Raw genomic sequence first — 24,549 nt, forward strand, 5'->3', positions numbered from 1 at the left:
TACCTAGTTTTGTGAGATCTTTTTGAAGCTTTTCACAGTCTGTTTTGATTGTAACTATCTTGAGCAGTTCGGTGTCTGCAAATATTGCCACCTCACTGTTCACCCCTTTCTCCAGATGGATATGTTGTTCACCACATAACACAAGAGCTTGAGGTCATCAGATGAAAATTAATAGACAGCAGGTTTAAAACAAACTAAAGGAAGTATTTCTTCACACAACCTGTGGAAGTCTTTGGCAGAGTCAAGACAATAACTGGATTTAAAAAAAAGCTAGATAAGCTTATGGGGGATAGATCCATCAACGGCTATTAGCTAAGATGGACTGGCATACTAAACCATGCTTTGAAGCGTCCCTAGCCTCTATTTACCAGTAGCTGGGAATAGCCCAATCAGGCTGGATCACTTGATGAATACCTGTTGTGCTCATTCCCTCTGAGGTACTTGACATTAGCTACTCTTAGACAAGATACTGGGCTGGGTGGATCATTGGACCGGTATGGCCCTTCTTATAGTCAGTGCTCAGTCTCTTGTATCTGGCCCTGGGTTTTGTTTTGTTTTGTAAATATAGGATTCAGTGAAGGATTTGAGGAGTGAAGGGAGATGGACTGTGGTTATGTAAGATGCAGAACATATGATTTCCTTCCTTGCAATTACTAAAGGAGAATTACCAAAAGTATTTGCTATAGGTATCAGTCAGTGATTTCTGTTCTAGTCTGCTACTTCACCAAAATTTTCCATGGCAGTTGTCAGGCTGTTATTTCTCACTCTAATGCATAACAGAAGTATTTTAATGGATTCAAAAGTTAAAGAATAATCTTGTACTCTAACTCTGCTACCTGACAGTGTTTGCATTTTCCATGAAAAATGAGAAAAATATGGAAATATTGCAATTTTTAGTTTCTTTAAAAACATGCAACAATTTTTGGTAACTGGATTTTGTGTAATTAATGAATATTTATTAATAGACTAGATTTCATTTTACATTAATTACAAAACAATTTTACTGCTGCATAATTATAATAGTTTTAAGAATGGAGCTCGTTTTATTCCTAATTACTTAAAATGTTTTGAATTAGCATCTCAAGAATTAAAAGCAATTGTAAAGAATTATGCAAAAGGTTTCAAATCCTAATTTTCAATATCATAGTTTGTGCATTGAACTGGGAGGCATGGCATTTTAAATTTCACTATTTTAAAATGTTGGAACCGCATAGTGTAAGTGAAGTAAGAACTATATCGGTCTGCTATTGCAAACGTTGGAGTCCTGCCTCTGATGCTCTTGCAGCATGTGAACTTTTCCAAGTCACTTATCATCTCTGTCTTCATCTTCCCATCTCTAAAATAGGTAAAATTCTAGCCAGATCCCAATAGTATGCAAAGTTTGATTAATACTTGTAAAAAAAACTTGTAAAGATGTTCATAAGTATTGAGTGCACTGTTACGAATATCTGTGGTGACAAAATTCCAAGATTGTCTTTGTTGCTGTAAAGGCTAGAATGCCAGAGTCCATGAGAAGCCATGGAAACAACTACAAGCATCGTTGAAACTTCTCTTTTCTGAATGTTGCATGGTTTAGTCATCACTGGTATTTACCCTTTGTTACCATCCAATTTTTAAATTCTCAACTATTTTAACTTCACAGATTGCACTTTTGCAACAGCAAAACTTGTATCTATACCAACCCCAGAGGCCTGGGCAATTGTTGTACCAGAGATAACTCAGCAACCACTCACCACTAATTGCTGATTTACTTGCAACACTTTCATTGGTTTTATGAGGGAGACAGCACAGATGATGGATTACTTGGCCCAGTGGGCATAGCTGTGCAGTGTTGTGTGTGTGTGTGTGTGTGTGTGTGTGTGTGTGTGTGTGTATATATATATATATATATATATATATATATATATAAAATGTGATGTACAGTCACAGATGGGAAAACTTCCTTTATTACCAACTCCAAAGTTTCCAAACATATGTGCCAAACCTCAATAAATCAAGATGATGATATGATTTCGGTATCTCATTTCTAATTTTTAAATTCCCCCATGCCTCCTCCCACCCTGATTGTAACATACTGTTGTCAACACTCCCAAATAGGGTTGCCAGATGGTTTAACCAAAAATACTGAACATTCTCCCCCTCCCCCCAAAGAAAAACCAGGGAAAAAATTCTATTGAGGGAGAAAAAGGGGGGTAGCCTAAAAAAAGGACCCCGAGAGTTAAGCAAAACATTAAAAAAAAAAAAGAGCATTAAATCAGCATGGTCCCTTTAAGTGTGTACAGAGTCAGAATAGGATAGGAAGAGGGGAGGTTGAGCACTAAGACCCTGGGGAGGCATTGCTTCCCCTTGCTTCAGGTCTTTAAGCCTTTTGCCGGTGGCCATCTTGTTTTTTGATTATGCCAGAAGGCAGCTTCCCTGCATAACCTGGGGCAGGGACTTGAGGGTGAACCCGGGGCTGGGTCCAGTAGTTGAGTGTGTCGTAGGTGTCCGGTATTTTCACCTCCTGGCAGAGAAAAAACTCCAGAAAATACTAGACATTTTAGGTGTCCGGTATTTTCTGAATTTTTTTACTGGACAGGAAGCGAAAATACCAGACTGTCCCGGTCAATACCGGACACCTGGTAACTACTCCCAAATGTATCGCAGTGTGTTTGGCTCTTGCTGCTGGCAAGTAATCCCCCCTCTGTCCAACCTAGCAGGGCTGCTCCAGTACCATTTTTTCCTCCCTTCCAGGCTGAGGGAAGGGGCAACTCTTCTAAGCTCCTTTTCAGGCCTGGTGTGAATGGGTTTTGTTCCTTAAGTGTAGGGAGAGAAACCTCTGCCTGTTTCTTATATGCCTCTTATTGACTGTTACTTGTGATGTATTTGGACAGGTGATGACAGTAGCCTATTGTTGCTGTTCTGCAATAATAGGCTGGCATAAGTGGTGGGAGTCCAAGGTTGTGCCAACTCAAATCCATCTCTGCCAGGTGTAGTACCTTGTCTGCTGGTATGACAGACAGGTGACTGGGCCAAATTTGAGTGGCATTGCAACCTGGCATATGGGCTTCTGTTCCTAGTCCTGGGCTGCTACTATGTGGTGGAGTCTTTATCCATTAGAGACCACAGTGGAAACAGAGACTCAGAAAAGTAAGACCCTGTGTGCTAGGTCTTAAATTTGATCAAATCACCCCTCAATTATACCATCCTACTCTGATGATAGCATCCCATTGGCAATAGTGCATCCTGACCACCTATGGTCAGAAAGCCGGGGGGAGGGGAGATGGCCAAAGTCAGATTGGAGCCAGGGGGAAGTAGGTAACTATCACTGGATGCAGTTTGGTGATAGAAAGGTGACTGAGCCAATAAGTCATGTTATGATCCAATGCATGGACTTCTCCTCTTAGACCAGGTTTACGTTTTGGTGGAGAAAACTATTGTAGCTCAAATTCAGCTACAACAGTTACATAGCTGGAGTTAACGTACCTTAAATTACTTTTTTTTTTTCTGGCGCAACCTCACAGGAGGAGGTTGATGGGGAAACCCTCAGTGTTTGATTTAGTGAGTCTTTACTAAACCTGCTAAACTGAACCTCGGAAGATTGATGATCAGATTGTTGATCTTCTGGTAAGACAAGGTATAGATCCTCTGGTATAGACAAGGCTCCATCTCACCCGGATCTGCTTACTTCCTCCCCATGTCCACTGCTGAGGGTAGAGGCTGAGCTGGAACCTGTTTGGGAACTGAAAGCCAATCAGTTGATGGAGAAGTGATAACTGGATTATGCCCACACCAGTTAGCTCCCAAGTCTGTGATGAGAAAGCAAAGCCGAGTGGAATGATGTGACGCAGTAGCAGCTTTACTAAAAGACTGTACCCCTCAGTGATCTGGTTCAGTTTGGGGGGGGGAAATCTCTGAGGCTGAGATTTGGATGGGCCAGATACTAATTGAGTGGCCGGTGGCCCAGGGCTGTGACTCTTCTCAACCCTCCTCTTCCTTTCCTCAGCAACAATATTTGTTTTCCTTTGCCATTTATGAAATTTGTTGCTTAAAACAAAGCTAGGTTGTTTCCAGTCCTGGCTAAAATCCTATAACTTGTGAAGAAATTATGATTGCTGGAAACATTATCACTCACTTTCTTTAAATAGACAGGTGCTTAAGAGCTTTGCTGAATCAAGGCCCTGGTGAGTGAGGCTATGACTGCAGGTTACAAGCTAGCTATGTTAAAGTTAGCTCAGTTGTGAGTGCTGGAGCTGCATCACTTACTTCTCTCTCCTTTGCGCGCACACTTTCTCTCTGTCACGCAAGTCATTTGTCATGCTGACCAAATTCTGCAGCTGCTCCAAGTATAGTTTTCCTATTGACTTGGAGTTCCATGCACAGGGCAGCTGTTTTACAAAATCAAATCGTAAACCACTAAAGCATTTTAATTGGCTTTTATATGGATTTGCACTCTAAAGCCTAAAAGTGCACTCCTAAATATAAATGTATTGTGCTCAGACAGGTCAGCATCAGTTTGTGTGTTCACCTGTCTGTCTTGCTCTGGTTATATTTTCTTTATTTAATAATAATCTGACTTAAAATAATATGAATATTTTTACTAAACCAAGAATTACCATATTTTTTGTTGAGAGACTCACTTTCACAATGTACCTAAAATTTCAGATGATGTATGGAAACACATTGTTTAGAAATGCCTTGATAGAGCATGTACTAATAATAGCTTAAGATGAGACTGGAATGCTACTCTAAGCATTCTTTTGAGAAGGTAAGGCAAGTCAGATAGTTTCATATTTCCTTTCAGTAACACTTAAGGTAGCATATCCTACCTCTAGAAAAAAAAATAGTTTTATTTCTCTACAATAACTTTTTATTAACATATTAATGTAAAATACATTGCTGAAGCATATCAAGTTATAGTGGTGATATAAGTTTTTAAAATGCTTATGAACTGGAATCCAAATTGTATAGATCTGTATCTATAGTGTTAACTCATCGTATCATAAATTACAAGGAAATAATAATTTACAGACATTGATTACATTAAATTGTTTCTTTTCCTTTTAGTTTTTTTCATTCTGTCCAAACTTTCCTTTTAAGTCCAAAGGACAGTTCACATAGCTAAGAGTATATGGAATTAGAATATAAGTGCTTGCTCATGTAGATTCCGAGCAAGTCTGTGCATAATATGTGCACAGTTGTCCAAAGGTTTTTCCCCTAGTGGTACCCATCAGGTTGGTTAGAACTGTGTCTTCATAGCAGTGTATGTAGGTACTTTCTGACCCCCTCCCGCTTCAGCTCCTTCTTCCCTACCAGTGATGGTTGTTGGAGCAGGTCTTCCTTTACTGTAGCATGTGATCCCCAATGGACTTTTCTTATACCTGTAAGTATTCAAAAACTTAGCTGTAGTTCAGAGTTAGCTTAGATAAATTTCAGTTGGGTGATTCTTCTCTCCCTCTCTTCCCCTCCCCCCCACATTTTCTTCCTAGAGACCAGAGCATGCCTCTGTCTCAGGGGGTTCAGACTTTGTGGGTCATGCCTGTGCGAAAGGGAGACCTGCAGAACTCATATTTGGAAGAAGTCCATCAGGCTGAGAAGTGCAAATTCTGTAGTGGCTTCTACCCAAGAACTAAGGAGAGGGATTCTAGTGAATTGCTCCTTGTAGATCAGCCTTTTGTCCCCAGCTAGCAAAGGCAGCATCTGACCCCAAGCCCAACACTTCAGTGCAGAGTATGCTAACCCTAGTAAAAGAGGCTTTGGCATTGAGAGAGGACTTCGGCACTGTGACGTAGTGGGGGGTACCTTGCTGGTTGCTATGCTGGGCACTGGGTTGTGAGTGACCTCCACTGGCTGCTGGCTGCAGCATGGCCCAGCAGGGCAGGGGATGAGTCGTCATGCAAGGGGGCTTCGAACCTGTCTGACCAGTTATCTCCCAGGGAGCAGAACAATGGGAAGAAGGGGAGTGGAGCCCTGAGTGGGGGCAGGGCTGGAAGTGAGTTAGTCAGGTTTCTGGCTTGTGGTATGGAGGAAGCAGCCTAGGTAACGGGCTGGGATTTAGGGGCCCAGGCTCCCCCATCTCAAGGGGGGCTGAGGCATCCTAGGCCTGCCCTGTAGCCAGATTATATCTGTGCTGTGCTGTATCCTGGAGAAGCAATAAACTCCCTCTATTCTACTGGCTGGTGGAGTCTGTCCATGCCATTACGAGGGTGCAGGAGATGGGGAAAACCCCAACGTGCCATCACAGGCTCCACAGACCTTTTTGGCACTGCCATTTCCCATCATTGAAGACCTTCAGTGGTGCCCCACAAAAGAAAGGAGACCAACAGAGGTTGCTCTCCCACTAGAGCAGTGGAGAAAGGAGGCACCAGTGGGTGCATCTTGCGCCGGGACATCCTGCTCCAACTCTGACTCAGGTGGCACTGTTGACTCTGGCCTCATAGGGAGGTCTGTAGAGTCTAGGTCTAGTAAAATCCCCGCTGTGGGAGTGTCAGGAGGAGGACTTAGACCTTCCGTCCATGCTGGACAACTTTGGAGGTAGCTAGAGACTTCATAATGATGATGGCGCAGTCCCTTGTATGGCACTGACTCTGGCACTGGAACCACAAAGAAGCACAGTGCTTTCCAAGGGCAAGCCAGCAATGATAACTTCAGCACCAATCCCTGGAATTAGCTTGTTCGGGTCTGCCTGGATGGCCAAAGTCAGAGTCTTCATTGAACTCAGAGGTGGAGTCCTACACCTCCTAGGTAAATCTTGCACTGTTCTCTGCACTGCTTCAGACAAGAGGAAGGGCAGTCATTGCTGATGATGCCAAGGGCACTTCAGTGGCAGGCACTGGCCCAGTGACCATTCTGGACTCAATGAGCCTACTACTAAGTCCAATGCCTGGAGTCCAAATGCTTGTTGATGGTTTTGGGGGCATGTTTTGGGGCCATTATTGTCCTCTTTAGCCCTGGAACTTTCACAAGGCCAGGGGATGGATTGACACATGTACCAGTAAAGAGATCACAATTGGACCCAGTACCAGGACCAATACCAAGACGAGCATGGCTCCAAAACCAGCACTGTTCCCAACACCATGCAGGTTGTTTCAGCACATGGGGGATCCCCACAAGCAGTGTTCCCGGTAAGCTGTGCGCTTTTGCTGCTGACTGCTCAGGATAGATTCAAATGCTGCCCAGCCAAATAGTAGGCCACACCGAGGGTGAGTGAACAGGCATTCATACCGTTATGAAGGCACAAAGTTCTTCCCCCTTCTCCCCTTTAACCATGGAGGAAAGAGATTGGCATTTACCATGATGCTTCAGTAGCACCATGGATGGGGCAAAGACACCCTGGAGAAATGATCAGGCATCAGAATGTGAACCATGGGGTTGGTCTCCTCCAATACTTCTGCCTGTGTGCCTAAATTCTGAACAACTCATGGTCAAAACTGTGGTGGATATGCCTACCCCAGTACTTCATCAGGAGAGGATGAGGAAGATGCCTGCAGGGGCACTGGGTCTTTCTGACCCTTTGGCTTGTAAGCAGTGTTCCCTCCTCTCTAATCTTTTCCATTCATAGGTGGATTTTTTTCCATCCCCGTGTGGAATGCATTTTTTTGTGCACTGATGCATGTATGACTTTGTACCACCAGCAGAAACGAAAAACCTAGCTGTGGTCACTCTATCTCTGGTGATGGAGGCTGCCAACCAATAGGAAAGGCAAAAACACCAAGACTGACTCTTAAATCCAAAGAGGTGAAAAGCTGGATCTCTTTGATAGAAAGGTGTATTCTATTGAGAGGTGCTAGCTTTTCATTGCTAACCAGTCAGTGCTTAGCTACATTTTTTTACTCATGGAGCATGTTGTCCAATTCAAGGAGCTACTGCCGGAGGACTCCTGCTCAAAGTTCTTGAGGAACGCAAAGTAGTCGTGAAGACCTCCTTACACACCTCTCTGAATTTTACCTCTCTGAAGTACAGCAATCCATACTATGTCAACAGCCCTAGGCATGGGAAAGATCTCGTGGTTTCAGGTATCGGGACTCCCATGTGAAATCCAGCAGACAATACAGGACTTGCCTTTTAACTGTTCAGAGCTTTTCTCAGAGCAACCAGACTAACTTCCACAGCCTGAAAGATTCATGGCTGACTGACATCCCTGGGACTTCAAATGCCAGCCCTCCAGAGGGAGCATTTTACATTACGCCACCACCTGCTAGGGATATGAATGACTAGTGAACATGCTAGTTGACTAGTTGTTTCCTGCTCCCCTTGCTGCCTCTATCAGAAAAATTGCGCTTCAAAGCGGAAGTGCCGTGTGAAGCCTGGGGATTCCCCCGCTGACCCTGGGCTCCACGTGGAGCTGCCACTTTGAAATGCTGTGTGGAGCCTGATGCCAAGCTCCCTCATTTCAAAGTGGCAGCACCAGAGTCCCAGCTGACCCTGGGCTTTGAAATGCCATAGGAGCACGGGACCAGCGGGGAAATCCCCCACTGACCCCATGCTCCCTGCAGCGCTTTTGCCTTTCAAGTGTAGCAACAGCCCTGGGATGGTGCTCTTATTGACTCATTGAAAAGTCAATGGAAATTGCATCAGCTATTCGATTAGCCAATTAATCGACATTTAAAAACCCTACCACCTGTCCCTGACTTCTCCCCATAGCTAGGTCTATAGCAGGAAGCTGGGTAGGAGAAATTGACAGAGATCTTCTCCATCCTCTAACTAGTGTTCAGCATTCAGTGAAGAAGCCCTGAGCTTCCAAGCCAAACTTGGGCATGACACCCAGCAGTGGTCGCTGATCCTTCTCCTCCTTTCGTAAACTGTCTGTTCCATTTCTACCATGCCTGGTAGAAATCACCTTAAGCAATGGGACTTGATCACCATAAAATTGGGAGATTGTCCAATTTTGTTTTCTTTTGCCTCTCCACTTCCTTTTATGTTTTCATGTCAGAGACCCTTCTTATGAACAACTCCATGTAGCAAGTGCAATTATTTCTACTACGGGAAGTAGTATAGGAGTGCCATCAAAAGTTTAGGTTCAATTCCTGGTATTTCCTAATTCTGAAAGCTTAGGGTGGGCTCAGACCCATTTTAGGCCTGTGAAACCTACAGATTTATAAAGAAAAAAGTTCTGTGTGGTCTTCCATTATCCCCTCCCTGGATCCAGGAGACTGGTACGCTGCTGTTGACTTGAAGGACACATACTTTCACATGTCCATAGGCCTGTTTTACATACTATTCTTCCACTTTTGTGATCAACAACGCTCACAAACAGTTCATGGTTCTGCCCTTTGGCCTTTTAGCAGCCCCTCAGTTATTCACCAAGTGCATATTGATCGTGGCAGCCTTCTTGCAGAAATGGCAGGTGCAAGTATTCCCATATCTCAATGATAGGCTAATGAGAGACCACTCCAGGGCTCAAATGGAGGCTTGTGAACCTAGTTCAGTTGATCTATAAGCTTGGCCTGATACTGAATGTGGTAAAGTTGACTCTATCCCCTCTTCTGAGGACAGAGTTCATTGGAGCACACTAGGCCATGGATCTGTCCCTTTCAGGCTTGGCTAGCTTTACTGTACATCCTGAACTGAGACCGCATAGGTAAGTTGGCCTCATTCAGTTCTCTAGTTAAGTTCCTCAGGTGGTGGCTCAATCTGTAGTGGTATGTGTGGGAGTGCCCTTCTTTGGGTCCCATCTCTTGCCATGTCTAGCCAAGGATCATTCACACGTAAGGAATCAGGACTCAAGGTATCTGGTCCCAAACAGAACTTTTGCTGCACGTCAATGTCAGAGAGCTATGTGCCACTCGTCTTACTTGCCAAACATTTCAAACCCATCTGCAGGGCAGGTGTGCATCAGTATTGACAGACCACGAACAGCAGCACTCTTCATGAATAAAGATCATGGTGCTCACTCCCCTGTGCCAGAAGACCCGCAAGTTCTGGGACTTCTGCATTACCCATTCTATACATCTGCAGGCATCGCTCTTTCAGGACTCTCAAAACGAACTGGCTAGTCATCTCAGCAAGTCCTTCCATAATCATGAGTGGTTCCTCTGCTTGTATGTCATAATCAAGGGTGTAGTGGCTGGAGCCGGGAGCCCTTCGGGCTGGAGCGATCTGCTGCCTGGGATTCTGCTTAGTCAGTTAGCTGGTTAAACATAGGGCTAATTTAACATTTAACTGGTTAACTGATTAATCAGGATTTTACATGCCTAGTCATAATCAGCATCATCCAGAAGTGAGAATTTCCCTAGAGAAATCTTTTTTCAACATGGTGCAAAAGGAAGTGTCAACAGTTCTGTTCTTTGCTGAATCACATCTTGGATTCGTTCACAGATGCATTTCTCTTCCATTTCCTCAAAAGACTAAATAGACTTTACCCTCAGGTAATAGAGCTGATTTCCTTCTCCCCCCCCCCTCCGCCCCCCCATGGGATCTCAACCTGTTGCTCTCAAGGGTGATGGGGCTTCCTTTTGAGCCCCTAGAAACATGCTCTCTCATCTGTCTTTCCTGGAAAGTGGCATTCTTAGTGGCCATAACTTCTGCCATGAGGGTGTGAGAGCTTAAGGCCTTGATATCTCAGCCCTTTGTTCTGTCTTTTACAAGGACAAGGTACAGTTGTGTTCACATCTGGTTTTGTTACCAACTCCATGTGAATTGGGAGATTTTTTGTTCAGTGTTATTCCCTAAGCCACATGCTAATAACCAGGAATGGGTGCTGCACTCCCTGGATGTCAGACAAGTGTTAGCTTCTTTATGTTGAAAGGATGAAGCCATTTTCAAAGTCAGCCCAGCTATTCATTGCAATTGCTAAGTGGATAAAGGGGCTCCCAGTTTTATCCCAAAGGATCATGCCACGACCTTAACATTGACTACACACTCCCAAAGGGCATCCTTGGTGGAAGTCCCCATTAAGGACATCTCCAGGCCCAACAGTGTTCTCATCAAGCCACTTTTACATCACACTGTGCCCTTACTCAGTAAACCAAAGATGGTTCTTCATCTGGCAGAGTGGTGCTGCTGTCTATGACGACTCCTGGGAACTGCTTAGGAGTCACTTACTTGGAATCAACATGAGCAAGCACTTGAAGAAAAACAGTTTCCTACCTTCTGTAACTGTTTTTCTTCATGATTTACTCATGTCCATTTGAAGATGTAAGCCTCGGTTGAAGAAAATGAAGAGGTAATGTTTTGACAGGGACCTATATATGCTATTATGAAGGCACAACTCTCCAGGGGGCTCCAGATCTGACCCACCTGTGCACATGCCTACTTGGAATGGATATGAGCAACTCATCTCCAAGACCAACCATTACAAAAGGTAGGTAATCAATTTTTGTACTGTTCTGATGCATAAACTCTTAGCCCAGATGGTTTGTTTCTGTAGCTTTGTATTTTGTTTGTTGTAGGTTTATTTGATGGTCCACCAGCTAATTGGAGGGGTTTGTGTGGGGTGGGTGGGGTTTAGTATTGATTGATTTCAGCTCTAGTAGTGCTTATGCAAGTGGTCTTTAGAAGTCAGTGGGACTACTCACATGAGTAAAGCTCATAGGACTGGCTTTTATTTGACTGGTTGGAAAAGAGTGAGTGTTTCCATGGTAACTTTTTTTGTGCTTTTGTGCTTCTTTCCCCCCTACATTTGCTTGGCTGTTTTGGATGTTTTTCTGTGGTGGTATTTTAATCCTCATCAGCCTGGGGCATGAGCTCTAGGTGGTTGTTGTTGTTGCCATTTTGAAGTATTTAATTTGTTTTTCTTTTAGCAAAGTTTATAAAATTTTTGTTAGTGAAGAAGGCTGTTATTGCTGCTTTATATGGGTACTATACTGATTATTGTTTTGGTTTTTGAATATATAATGCGCTCAAGTCAAACAATGTGTGCATAGTAAATTATTAAACAAATAAAATTAAACCAGGTATTGACCCTTTCATGTGCTTCCATACCTCTTTTAAACTGATGTCTCTTTGCAATTGGTATTCCATTAGATCACACTCCTATTATCAGATATACCTGTTACATTTTTGCATCATTGAAAACTAATTTTCTTTACCTCTCAAGTTAAGGAGTGTCTGAGCTTCAATTTCATTTCTGATTGTCTAATGGTGAAAGTTTTTACTGAATCTTCTTTCACATGGAAACTGTATTTCATGAATGGGTTGAGGATATGAAAGAAGGTAAGGTTTTTGGGAGAAAGGATAGGGTTTAATTTAGAAGTATTTTCAGCCACTAGTTACATTAATGGTTGCACCTCACTTGGTTTCCACATCAGCCTCTCTTTCCTTCTACCTTTTGCTTCCATTTTTTCTCATCCCAGGAGTCCTAAGCAGCATAAGAAAATGGTTATGCAGTTTCTTCCTTCCTTTGTAGGAATGGTTTTTCAGTGGTGCCAGCATCAGCAGGTGAAACTCATTTGACTTAATCTGTTTTGCAGTTCTAAAATATTGCTGACTCTGGCATCACCTAGAAAACATTCTGCAAGAGTGCAAGTGTGACCAGGATGTATAATAAATCTTTTCGGTTTTTGAGTAGAAAAATGTGAGAAGGTGAAACAAGGGGTTCTCAAAGGTTTATTTATTTTTTGCTCTTTTTCAGTGCAGTGATGCAGTCCAAGAAGGAGTTAAATGAGTCCCCCATAAATAAACATACAATAATTAACTAGAACCTTTTTATGGATAAACTTCTGTTCCTGCCTTATCTTGCCATACAATAGATTGTAATTTATAATCAGCACACAACAAATGCCAAAGCATGCATTTAAACTACACTAATTCTATAACTTGAACCTGGTATTAAAAAGTCAAAGAAAATGCCTTATCATGATTCAGTGTTCCTCTCTCTTATGCTTTAGTTGGGAGATTTGCTAATACTTGTATATTTCTTTCCCAGATAAACCATCCTATTTGAGTAGATAACTGTATTAATGTACCAACCTCTCTTCTCCCCCCCCCCCCCCTGCAGAACAATGTATTTTATTTCCCCAGGTTGTTGGATCTTATTACATTATGATAGTGATTAGTGAAAAATGCATATCAGAAGAATTTTAGGAACCCATGTTATATTTTAGAATGTCTACAATCAACAGATAAGTTGTTGAAAACTAGATTTATTCTTTTGGGGGGTTAATACTGCTACATTTCAGTTCACTGAAATTTATCTATCTACACATATTAAATTAATATTTTTGCATAGTCAACAGATTACTATAAGGTAAAATCTGAGTGGCTTAGTGTCTGTTTGAGGACATCTAAACTTACTGCTTAAAGATTTCCGTAGATAATGTATGATGATGCTCCATTACGACAAGGTAAACATGTAGGGCCTTATCCTGCAAGGCTGGCTTTTGGTAAGTAATGAATGCCCTCAACTTCTGTTGAAGTAAATGGGATTTGAAAATGCACAGCACCTCACAGAATTAAACCCTTTGCTTCATTTACATCAGTGGTTCCCAGCCTTTTTCAGGGGACCCATTTTGACAATCAGGAAGACTTGGTGACCTAGGGCAATTCAAAAAATGTGTGAATGGCTCCTTAAGAGCCACCTGGGGAGATACCTGGTGACCCTTTTGAAATGTAATGGTGACCTATATTTGGTTCCTGACCCAGAGGTTGGGAAACCCTGATTTATGTACAGGAATGGTTAAGCGCAGTTTGTTTTTGCAGGCAAGGGAGCCAACAGCTGGGAGGCGGGGCATGACTCTGGGCTCCTGAAAGGGGTGGTGGAAGGAGCAGGGCTGGGGGCAGACAGCCCTCCACATTGTCTGGAGTGCAGAGCACCCCCCCCCCCCCAATCAGAAGGTTTCTCAGAAGGTTCGGTGCAGTGTTCTGATGTCAATTTAAAGGGCTGGAATCCCCAGGCCCTTTTGAATTGTTCAGCCCCTGAACTACCTCTTTTTCACACCCACCCCCTTGTCGGCGACAGGGATGTAGTAGTATAAATTACATAATAGTGCAGTAGTATAAATCGTTAACTGGCTTATCAGTTAACAGTTATACCAAGGCTTCCAGCCCTGCTCTTTGGGAGCCAGCTGTCACTCTGCACTGCTGGCTCTGTATCATACTCTGCAGTACACCATGGTCGCCAGTTCTGTGGGAGCAGGGCTTCAGGGTAGAGCTGGAGCATGCTGGCTTGCAGAAGCTGGGTTTTCAGGCAGGAACCAGTATGTGCTGGGAGCCAGGCTAAAAGCTGGCTTCTGGTGATAACTGGCTTCTGAGGAGCTGGCTGCTGCCTCATACTTCAGTGTCTGCAGTTTAAGCTTTATAGTAAGAGCCCACAGTGTGGAACAGCTGAAATTATCAGTGGTTAAATGGTTACCTAATTAACTGCTTTTGAACATTCCTAGTTGGTGGGCCTGTTTGCAGGCTAACCTGAGTACTGATGCTTTCCTCTTGGTGACTCAAAAATGAGAGATGTTCTCAGTTTCAATCTGCATAGCTAAATACTTGCAGCTCTAGTGATTTTTTCCAAGCTTTAGTTTATCTCATTTTGAGCTCCTTTGGGGTGTGTTGTTTCAATCTATACATAGAAAAACCCTTAAAGTCAATGGGACCCAGACATGTGGAAGAAGCAGAGGGGGAAACAGGCCCCTGTTGACTTTATTAAATAAATAACTTGATGTTATTAAAAAATGGGAAAGGTGGAGTCAGTGAAGGGCCGGGGCCACGTAGGGGCCAGGCTCATGCATATGCCATCATTTTTGCTTTTTGAAAAGGTGGTCCCAAGTGTGTTACCGGTCCAAGTGAAAGCAGCACCTGAGCTTTAACTTTTAACTCCAGTCAGGTCATCTAACATAGAGGCACCACTAACTGGAGTGACTGACGAAAGGATTATAGCTGTGGGCCGGGAGATGCTTTAGGGGCAAAGCTGAATAAGAGGACAACTTAACTGCAGTGAACACACAACCCTCATGCTCACATGACTCGTTAAGCAGTGCTGCATTGGTGAACTTTATTTGTAGCACCAAAAGTCTTCAGTGCAAACTGTTCTGGATTGTGAATTTACAAAAGAATCTCTAGGAATGAGTTGATGAGACAGGAAGAGGCTACTGGCAAACTACATTTTTGAAATGCTTTCAATCCTTGTAACTTTTGACTGTTTGGGTTTGGATAAGAATAAGATATTGCCCACCCCCATCCTTACCTCCACCTTCAGCTTTAGTTCAGTAAGACTTTATTATTTCAATTGTAACCTGCATCCAATTTCTCTGTGGCTATTTTTTATAGATTATTGGAAATTACAGCAGCAAAAGGAATAGTCAGTTATGCTAAACCAAACCTGTAATTAATAATTTACATCTAACCTTAAAAACCTTAAAAAATTGGAACAAGTTAGTTCAGGTTCAACATTATGACTTGAGAGCAAGCATTCCAAACAAGCTTATCACCAAGGAGGAAAAGTTTGTTAAACTGTATTTCTGGTGTTGCATCTGGTTTGAGAAGGATAATAACTCATATAATCAGCTTTCAAACTGGTGGATTATCTGATTTTTTTTTATTGACTCTTCTTTACAAAATCTGTTATTTTTAATTAATATTTCGTGTAAATATTACTTTGGCCAACTTACAAAGGCACCAATGAGTTTGATGGCAATGGTTGGTCAAGGTCACTATTTAACAGCCATTTACACTGCTGAAAATATTAAAACACAATTACTATACACTGTAACCACTGCTATTGGAACATTCTAAACATCTATTTTAGAAATCTGTAAGAAGATAGATATCTGTTTGAGTTTATGGCTGTTTCATAGATCTCTAGGCTATAACACTTATAAAAGAGTTATAAAAGCATATTCTATTCTATTCTATTAATTGTGTTCAAGTCCTGCAGTATTTTTTGTGGTTGGAAGAGTCAAAATACATGTCGGTTATTCAGGTATGCTGCAGCACTTCTGCATTCATCTCAATGTAGATCTTAATGAAGGGTATCCGCAGGTAGAGTTGCTAATTTCAGATTTCACTTCACAAGAAATTTCAATTTTTCAAAATTTTGCTTTAATTCAGAATTGGTAAGAATAACCAATAATGTTATTGATTTTAATGCTTTAGAGGGGTAGCTGAGTTAGTCTGTAACAGGAAAAACTTTAAAAACAACAAATAGTCTAGTAGCATCTTAAAGACTAACAAAACATGTATTACTGATGGTATCATGAGCTTTTGTGGGCACAACCTGAGTTGTGCCCACAAAAGCTCATGGTACCATTGATTTTCCCCAAGAGCAGCTGGGGTGTTGCCGGGTTGGTCCCTCAGCCCCGAGGGGCAGCACTACGGGACCAACCCAGCAGCACCCCAGATGCTCTGTCCCCGGCTTCCCCGATTCAGCTGCTGGTCAGTTTCAGCAGTGGCTGAATCTGGGAAGCCGGACGCAGAGCAGCTCCAATTGTCCGGCTGCCCGGAGCACTTCTGGGTTCCTGATGGTGCCGGACCATCAGAAGTGCCGGAGCATTGGATGCTGGACCAATGGAGTTTTACTGTACTGCAGAGCCACAGCAGGCTTCCCTTATCGGCTACTTGTGTAGTTGATAAAAATATTGACTGTGCAATTAGTGGATTACCTGTCTCTTAACATTCTTAGTTTTCACTAAAAAAGTTAATGAAGGTCAGATATTCAATATTATCTACCGAGGGGAAGGAATGCAAGACAAACTACGAAAAGAACAGTTTAAAAATATTTAGATGAGGTAGAGGGCCCAATGAAATTCATTCTAGAGTGCTTAAGGAGCTAGCTAAAGCCCTCTCGGAGCCATTAGCTATTATCTTTGAGAACTTCTGGAGGATGGGAGCAGTCCCAGGAGAATAGAGAAGAACAAACACAGTAATATATTTAAAAAGAGGATCTGGAGAATTATAAACCAGTCAGGCTAACTGGAATGCCTGGAAAAGCAACTACACTGGAGCAAATTATTAATCAATTTGTAAGCATCTGGAGGATAAAAGGGTTTTGAGGAATAATCAGAATTGATTGGTTAAAAACAAATCATACCAACCAACCTGATTTCCCTCTTTGATAGGATTAATGACCTAGGGTAATGTGATGGAGATGAAAATACTACTACAAGGTGAGTGCTCAACTATAGGAAAGACCATACTTAGAGTGGTTAGCAGTTGGTTTGCTGTCAAATTGGGGGGGGGTGTACCAAGTTGAGTCAGTCCTGGGTCTGGTACTAGTCAATAACTGGCTAAGTGCTAGTAGTACTGCAATGGATCTGAATAGGAGTTGTCCATGTGCTGGAGCTGCAGAAAAGGCACAGTGTGCTTCTGGGGTGTATTAACAGGAATGTTGTATGTAAAACACAAGAGGAATTGTCATACTCGATGTGGCACTGGTAAGGCAGGCCCCACACGGGGCACCATGGTATCCAATTGTGGGTAGCACAATTTAGGAGAAATATGGACAATTTGGAAAGAGTCCACAGGAGAGCAACAAAAAAGGTAAAAGTTTTAGAAGACCTGATCTATGAGGGAAGATTTAAAACCTAGGTGTGTTTAGTGTTAGGAAAAAAGACTGAGGGGGGACCTGATAACATCTTCCAATATATTAAGAGCTACCCTAAAGAGGAAGGCGATCAGTTGTTCTCCATATCCACTGAAGGAGGGTTAATCTACAGCAGTGGAGAGAGTTAGATTATATACTAGGAGAAAAACTTTTTAATTGTTAGGGTAGCTAAGCTCCGGAATAGGTTTTCAAGGGAGGCCATGGGAGTCGCTATCGCTGGAAGCTTTTAAAAATAAGTTGGACAAACCCCTTTCAGGGATAGTCTGGGTTTATTTGAACCTACTATTGCACAGGGGACAAGATAATTTCTCATGGTTCCGTGTGTGTGTGTGTGTGTGTGTGTGTGTATCCATGTGACCAATGTGCATATTCTGTTAGAAACCCAGATGCCTTGATTAACATATAATGCCACCTGCATGTAGGAACTGCCACCTCCTAGCATGTATATGCATGCGCTTGACAAATGGCCAACACAGTGCCCTCATGTTTATTCCCAACAGCCATGGAGGTGGGGGAGAGATCTTGCAAGTCTGCACGGGTCTTATGAGAACTGGCCAGCAGCAGGGTGATGGTAGTGCTAGTACAGAGCCTGCGAGACTGGGAAACTGAAACAACCTTCTCTCACCTATCAGGGGACAGCCAATATTTTTGCATTATATTTGTTGTTTGTCTATGAATATTGACTGGCAAATTAATATGTTTGTTTGCATAAGGATGTGTGAATGAAAACAAAGGGAAAATTAGTTTTGTTACAACCTTACCAATGTCCTTATTTAGCAAAATACTTAAGTATATAGGTTAAGTATAAGCATAAGCCTTTGCAGGTTCAGGCCTAAGTTAGCCATTTTTCTTCGGTGTGTTTTTTCTGAAACCTAGTTTTATTTCAGCCATATCCAGATATAGCTTAATCAGACTTAGAATTGGATTTTGAAAAATATTTAGTACTTGTTTAACTGAATAAAAGCAGTGGTAGAACTCCTACACTTCTTTGATAATTTAATTTTCTATTGATCTCACTACCATTTCCCCCACAAAGAATGTGTTACCTAAGCAAATTAATTTTTGGTGTCTCTTGACCTGTAGAAATAGCTAATTTTGCCAAATATATGGTTTTAAGAATTCAAATAAATCAACTGAACTGAATAATGAATCAACTGAACTGAACGTCCAATACTACTAAACTGTCATCCCTATAGCTTTCCATAAAATTCTTCAGTGTGATTTTTAAAATCACAATTCTTTGGACAGTATCATTTTTGTTGGCATGAGCACATGGATTGTAATATGTCAGATTGACAAGGAAGGGAAGATAATATCCTTGTTCATCTAATTTAAAACAGGAGAAACATAGAGTTCTTAAGGCAAATGCAGTTTCAAAGTGAATATACTTTATTTCCTAGTTTAGAAATATACTGTTTATTTTCATTCCTAAATTGTTTGTTTTTTCAGTAAATGTAAATCTGACAGATTTAATAATATCTGGTTGAAACTGATTTAGAAATGCAGTTCTGTGGAGTGAAATGTTGAATATTTGGCCTGGAGTTTTTAAAAGTGCTTGTTTCTCATGGCCAAGTCAAATCATTGAGGAAAAACTTGACAACTTGATTATAGGAGTGCTTTAAGAGGAAAAAAAGGTGCAACCATATGTGCATCCCTGTTGAGTATGAAATAGCTTCCGTGAACAGAATGACTGAATTCAAGGTTAGCAGCATGAGTGGCAGTAAATTTTTAGAAGTAATCACTTCTACACTCTTTCCATGTTGTACACACAACTATACCTACTGTATGAAATAATTTAACATCCTTTTAAAAAAAATTAAAGGTGAAAGTGACATGCAGGAACAAAGCAAAATTATTTAAAAACAAACAAACCTAGCATTATTCACTTATAATCCAAATCCTGTTCCAAACTTCACTGAAATGGGTGGAATGTTTGGGTGCAGAAGGAATCTACAATTAAATATATAGTACATAGTGGCGTTGGATTGTGCTTGGTAGGAAAATATTGTTTGGGTATGTAGTGTCAAGCAAGAGCCAATGATTGCCCTTCTGGGTCTGCGCACTTTTTGTTTTGTTTTTTGTGAATTCAGTGAGAACAGAATTTCAAACTTGTTGCTAGAATTAGTTGGGAAATAACTTTTAAATTTTCTGAGATAAAAATCTTCAGCACAAAATCAAATTAAAAATATTTTGGCTGAAAATCAAAATAGTTTTAATTCTGAAATGCCATTATGGTGCCTCGTGTAAATTGTATTTCCAGTGTCTCATGCTCCTGTGTAGACCAGGTTTCCTTATCAGGTTACATTTGTCAAATTAACTGCATTCATGTACGATTCGTGGTGCATTATGGAAGTCAAATCTGGTAGAGCAGCCCAGTCACTGCTCTGGAGAATGGGGCAACAGTATTTGAGAATCAAAGTATTTTATGTTTCAGCCAAAATCTTTAGGGGTTTTCTGTTGAAAACCAGCACATTTTTAGTTTTCATGTATTTTTGACAAACAATTGAAATAGTCTACTGAAAGCAGATAACTTTTTGCCAAGTCTCCATAGTTTAAACTCCATTTTTTTTATCAAGCAACTGTTTTAACATAAATTTTTGACCAGTCCTGTTCATTATTGAAGCAGATTAAGTATCCAACTATAATGCTTAAAAATATTAAGTTATAAGTGCAGCTTTGGTGGTTTAGTTTACTCTGGATTTCTAAAATGATCATCCTGTAATGCTTTTTCTGTTGTAGGAGTGGGATATATTACTGACTAAAACTTGAGCAAAATGTCATGTTTCTTATTCAGATACATTTGTCAAGCTTTCCCGTCTTTATAATAAATAAAATATTGCCATTCCCCAACAATTATCAGACAGTGCTACATTGGTATATAATGAGTGTATCAATAGCTTTATAAGGGCTAGTAAACCTAACAGATTACTATAGATCAGACTGGAGGAGCAATATCATGTACAGTGTTGTGATTAATATCTGAGTGCTGAGATTTAAAAGGCAGAATGGTTTAGATGTTAAAGCACTAGGCACTAGAGTCCTGGGCTCTACTCTAATTTGAGCTATTGACATTAATGATGTGACCTTGGATAAATCACTTGACCTCCTCATTCAGTGAAGTTGTAAATTTGGTACACTGAGAAAATGTGCTTATAAAATATTACCATGAATTAAAAATCCCTGAGTACTGTTCTGCTTCATAGTGAAGAACAAATAAATACATATTTTTGAACTTGGGAATTTTAGAAGATACATTTTTGCTGTTAATATCAAATTATTCTGCTACTGTAGAATACATTTTAGCAGATATGTGCAAATTAGAAATAGCATAGCTATTTGGAACTTTGTCTAAAACCCTTTGTGATTACTTTATAATGTTTATTGGTTGACAATATTAAAGGTAGTGAAATGATAGATTATACTTGCCAAGGGTAGCGATGAGATATTAGGGTCCAGATTGTGCCTTGTCATTGGTATAAAATAGTGTCAGATCTAGAAGCCTTCCTTATTCTTGAGCTACTGCTCCTTTGAGCACAAGAACTGGCACTAACATAACCAATTGCTTAAACTTTCCCTTAACGTGATGAGCATTTTCCAGACCTGCAATCACAACTTACTCTAAGTATTCTTGAAGTACAGTGACTCTTGCAACTTCCCTTGGGGAATACCTCAAGATTGCCATCTATTGAGGGTTATGCATGAATCTCCACTTCAATCCCAAACCACCATGTGCCACATTTCTGAAGCTGGGTTTTAAAGATTCCAGTCTGTATGTGAAGTTTCAGAACCATTTGCCTATACCTCCAAAACTTCTTTCCCCTATTCTGGCATGCAAAATATTATATAAAATGCTATTAAGTTGCTTAATGAAATATAATATGAACAGAAATATTAACTAGCTGTTAACTTACAGCATAATATAGCAAGTCAGGGTAGAAGAACTGCATAATGCATCACCTAAACTTTAGTGAACACTTGTATTGCTAAATTAAAGATTGTTTTATTATTTTATTTGTATTTGTTTTAGTCGTCTACTATCAGTATGCACAAATGGCATTGATAGGTTATGGGTATTTTAAAATGAGCAATAAAAATAGTTCATATGCTAATTAAAACAACTGTGATTGTATGCAATCAGGCAATGCCAGAAAGAGTTTTGCTTCTCTAATTATTAGGTGTTTACAGTAATACACTTTGTTACAAATTACTAATTGTACTTTACATTATGGTCAGTGTGACTTGAAACATTTATTGTTTCTTTGTTTTCCCCCAGCTCATCACTTAGAAGCGTATCAACTGGATCTTCGAGACCTTCCAAAGTATGTTTGGTGTGTGGGGATGAGGCATCTGGATGTCATTACGGGGTGGTTACCTGTGGCAGCTGCAAAGTTTTCTTCAAAAGAGCAGTGGAAGGTAAATGTTCATGTGGGTGCTTCTTTTATTTACTTTCTGATGTTATATTTTCATGATTAATTCTGCAGTAGTGTTAGTCTGAAAATATTTGTTGAATTAACACAGTAGTTATGCGAATATCACAAATATACCTAAATCTTTCATGAGCTATAAGAGAAGTTTGGGTAAAGATTGGGAAGTGTCCCATTGTGCTTCACAATTCTGTTAGTACCATAACATGTAGCTTCTATGCTATATTACAGTGTTTCCCAAATGGTGTTCTGTGGATCCCTGGGATTCTGTGAAGTGAAAATTAGGGTTCCGTGAGAAAATTCCATTACAACAACATTTTATGATTAAAAAAAAATTAATATTTAAGCATTTATGATTTTTATTGAAAACAATTTTCATTTGTGTTGATCTTATGACCTTGTTTAGCATTTGTTTATTATTATCTATCTTACTTGTGGTCTACTTTTTCAGCTCAATGCATAAGACTGTTATTAGGGGTTCCGCAAAATTCTTTTGAATTTAAAAGGATTCAGTGGCCAAGTAAAATTGGGAAACACTGCTCTATTAAGAATTACGCAGGTCAGCTATATAAACAGACAAATGTGCCTAGAATTCATTTAATATATATTCCCTCTTGAAATAAGGGATAAGGGATCTTTCGGAAAAGGCTTTATTTTCCAAAAGATCAGAGTCTAGGCTGGTGCTATTCTGTGGCAAAGCTCCGTGCCGAGAAAAAGCGGCAGCCATTTTACGCTAATGAAGCGTGGGAGATTTAAATCCCTGCTTCATTAGCAATTGCGATACGTCTAATTTACATCCCTTTTCCGAAATAGGGATGTAGTCTAGACCTAGCCTTTGAGTAAATATAAAATATTTCCGAGTGGCAGATGTTACGTTTTCACTCTGATGATTAAAATTTTTTTCAGACAAACACCACTGAAGTGTATATTTATTAATGTTTCTGGCTTATTATATCTCTGTGTAGATATATGCAAGAATTTGCAGTAACTCTGTATAATGTAGAATATAGAAAGTAAGAAGTATGATATTAAACATATTAATTATGGAAGTGCTACTTGGTATTTCTTAAACTTGAGTTTTTCACTTAACGCAGGTATTCAGGCACTTCATTATGTATGAAGAATACAGCAGTCCTCCTGAAAACTATATTGCATAGCCTTTGAGTGAATTTTCTGAAAATTTACAAATAAATTGGCTAATTACTTTGTTAAAATGTATATTAAAATGATCCATTAAGATATTTAGAATTCAGTGTTTCCTCCTTTCTCTTAAATAATCTTAATAACAGAATAATGCGGACTTTTGAAATATCTGCTTATAGATCTCACTCAAAGAAATCTTGTACACAGGCTATATTTGAAGCATTTGTTAGGGTTAATGGACATTTTCATGCCAAGGTTCCATTTTCTTTTTAGTTTGTCTAAACTCTAGAGAAATGTCTAATTGGAACTATATCACTCTTATTTTACTGCTGAACTCTACCTTCTAAATTTGTGCCTTACATCATCCTAGTAAAAGACAAATATTTTATGAGGCAGGCATCTTATATTGTTCTAATTCTTCTTCTCTAGAATAATTATCTCCTTAGGGCCACACCAAAGATTGCACTACATAGCTTTATTTTCCATACTATACTGCATATTTGCTGGGAGATTTCTGAGTTCTTAAGATGGAAGATCTAGCTTCTCAGAACAGAGAAGTTTACATTGCTTGCCAATTAAATTAGAAAATTCCTTATTTTCTTTAAATAAGAAGTCATGATTTTTCATGGATTTCAGATTTTTCAAATAATGCTCTGAACATTGTACCTTTAGACCTACCGTATTTTCCGGCGTATAAGGCGACTGGGCGTATAAGACGACCCCCTAATTTTCTAGTTAAAAGATAGGTTTTCGTCTTATACTCGCCGTATAAGACTACCCCCCCTTAAGAGGCCAACCGGCAGCGCCCCTCCGCCTCCCCGGCTTTGCTCCCGGTGTCCCTGGTCTGCTGGAGACGGTCCCCAGCAGACCAGGGGCGGGAGCAAAGCCGAAGCGGCGGCGGGGTGCCGCGCTTCTGAGGCTTTGCTCTGGCAAAGCCTCAGAGGCGCGGGACCCCGCCATGGCTGCGGCTTTGCTCCCGGTGTCCCTGGTCTGCTAGAGACGGTCCCCAGCAGACCAGAGGCACCGGGAGCAAAGCCGCAGCAGCGGCGGGGTCCCGCACCTCTGAGGCTTTGCCAGAGGTGCCTCTGGTCTGCTGGGGACGGTCTCCAGCAGACCAGGGACACCGGGAGCAAAGGCTCTGCCCCGCTGCCCAAGCCCCTCCGCAGCATTGCAATATTGTGCTATACTTTTCTACTCCTTAGCAAGTTGTCTGTATTTCCACCTTTCTATAGGATTCCTTTTTGAGTCATTAAGACACTCCTGATGGAGCCATCTTGGCCTCTTATTGTTTTTCCTATATTTCCTTTACACTGGGATAGTTACAAATTTGCCTTTAATATTGTTTCCTTCAGAAACTGCGTACTCTCTTCAACTCCTTGTTCCCATAGATCAGGGCTACTCAACTTTGGAAGCCCTGAGGGCCACAGTGATACTCTCAGCACATGCTGAGGGCCACAGTTTAAGTGTGGTTACATATACATGCAAATAGCTTTTCACATTGACAGGCCTGAATACAAAGCACTTACTGCAATG

General features: G+C 40.9%; 1 protein-coding gene across 3 annotated transcripts in view; it reads left to right on the top strand.

The window, feature by feature from the left end:
• The window catches only part of NR3C2 (nuclear receptor subfamily 3 group C member 2), a 254,754-nt gene that overhangs the window by 124,805 nt on the left and 105,400 nt on the right, over window positions 1–24,549 (top strand). For 2 of the 3 annotated variants that reach the window (XM_014578934.3, XM_014578933.4), the window contains exon 3: window positions 21,723–21,874. In XM_014578934.3, the coding sequence (XP_014434420.2) occupies window positions 21,723–21,874 (152 nt within the window). The remainder of the gene's footprint in view (window positions 1–21,722; window positions 21,875–24,549) is intronic. The other variant, XM_006133847.5, reaches the window with a different exon arrangement.

Source organism: Pelodiscus sinensis, chromosome 4 (genome assembly GCF_052426305.1).
Source record: "Pelodiscus sinensis isolate ZL-2025 chromosome 4, ASM5242630v1, whole genome shotgun sequence".
Classification (NCBI taxonomy): Eukaryota; Metazoa; Chordata; order Testudines; family Trionychidae; genus Pelodiscus; species Pelodiscus sinensis.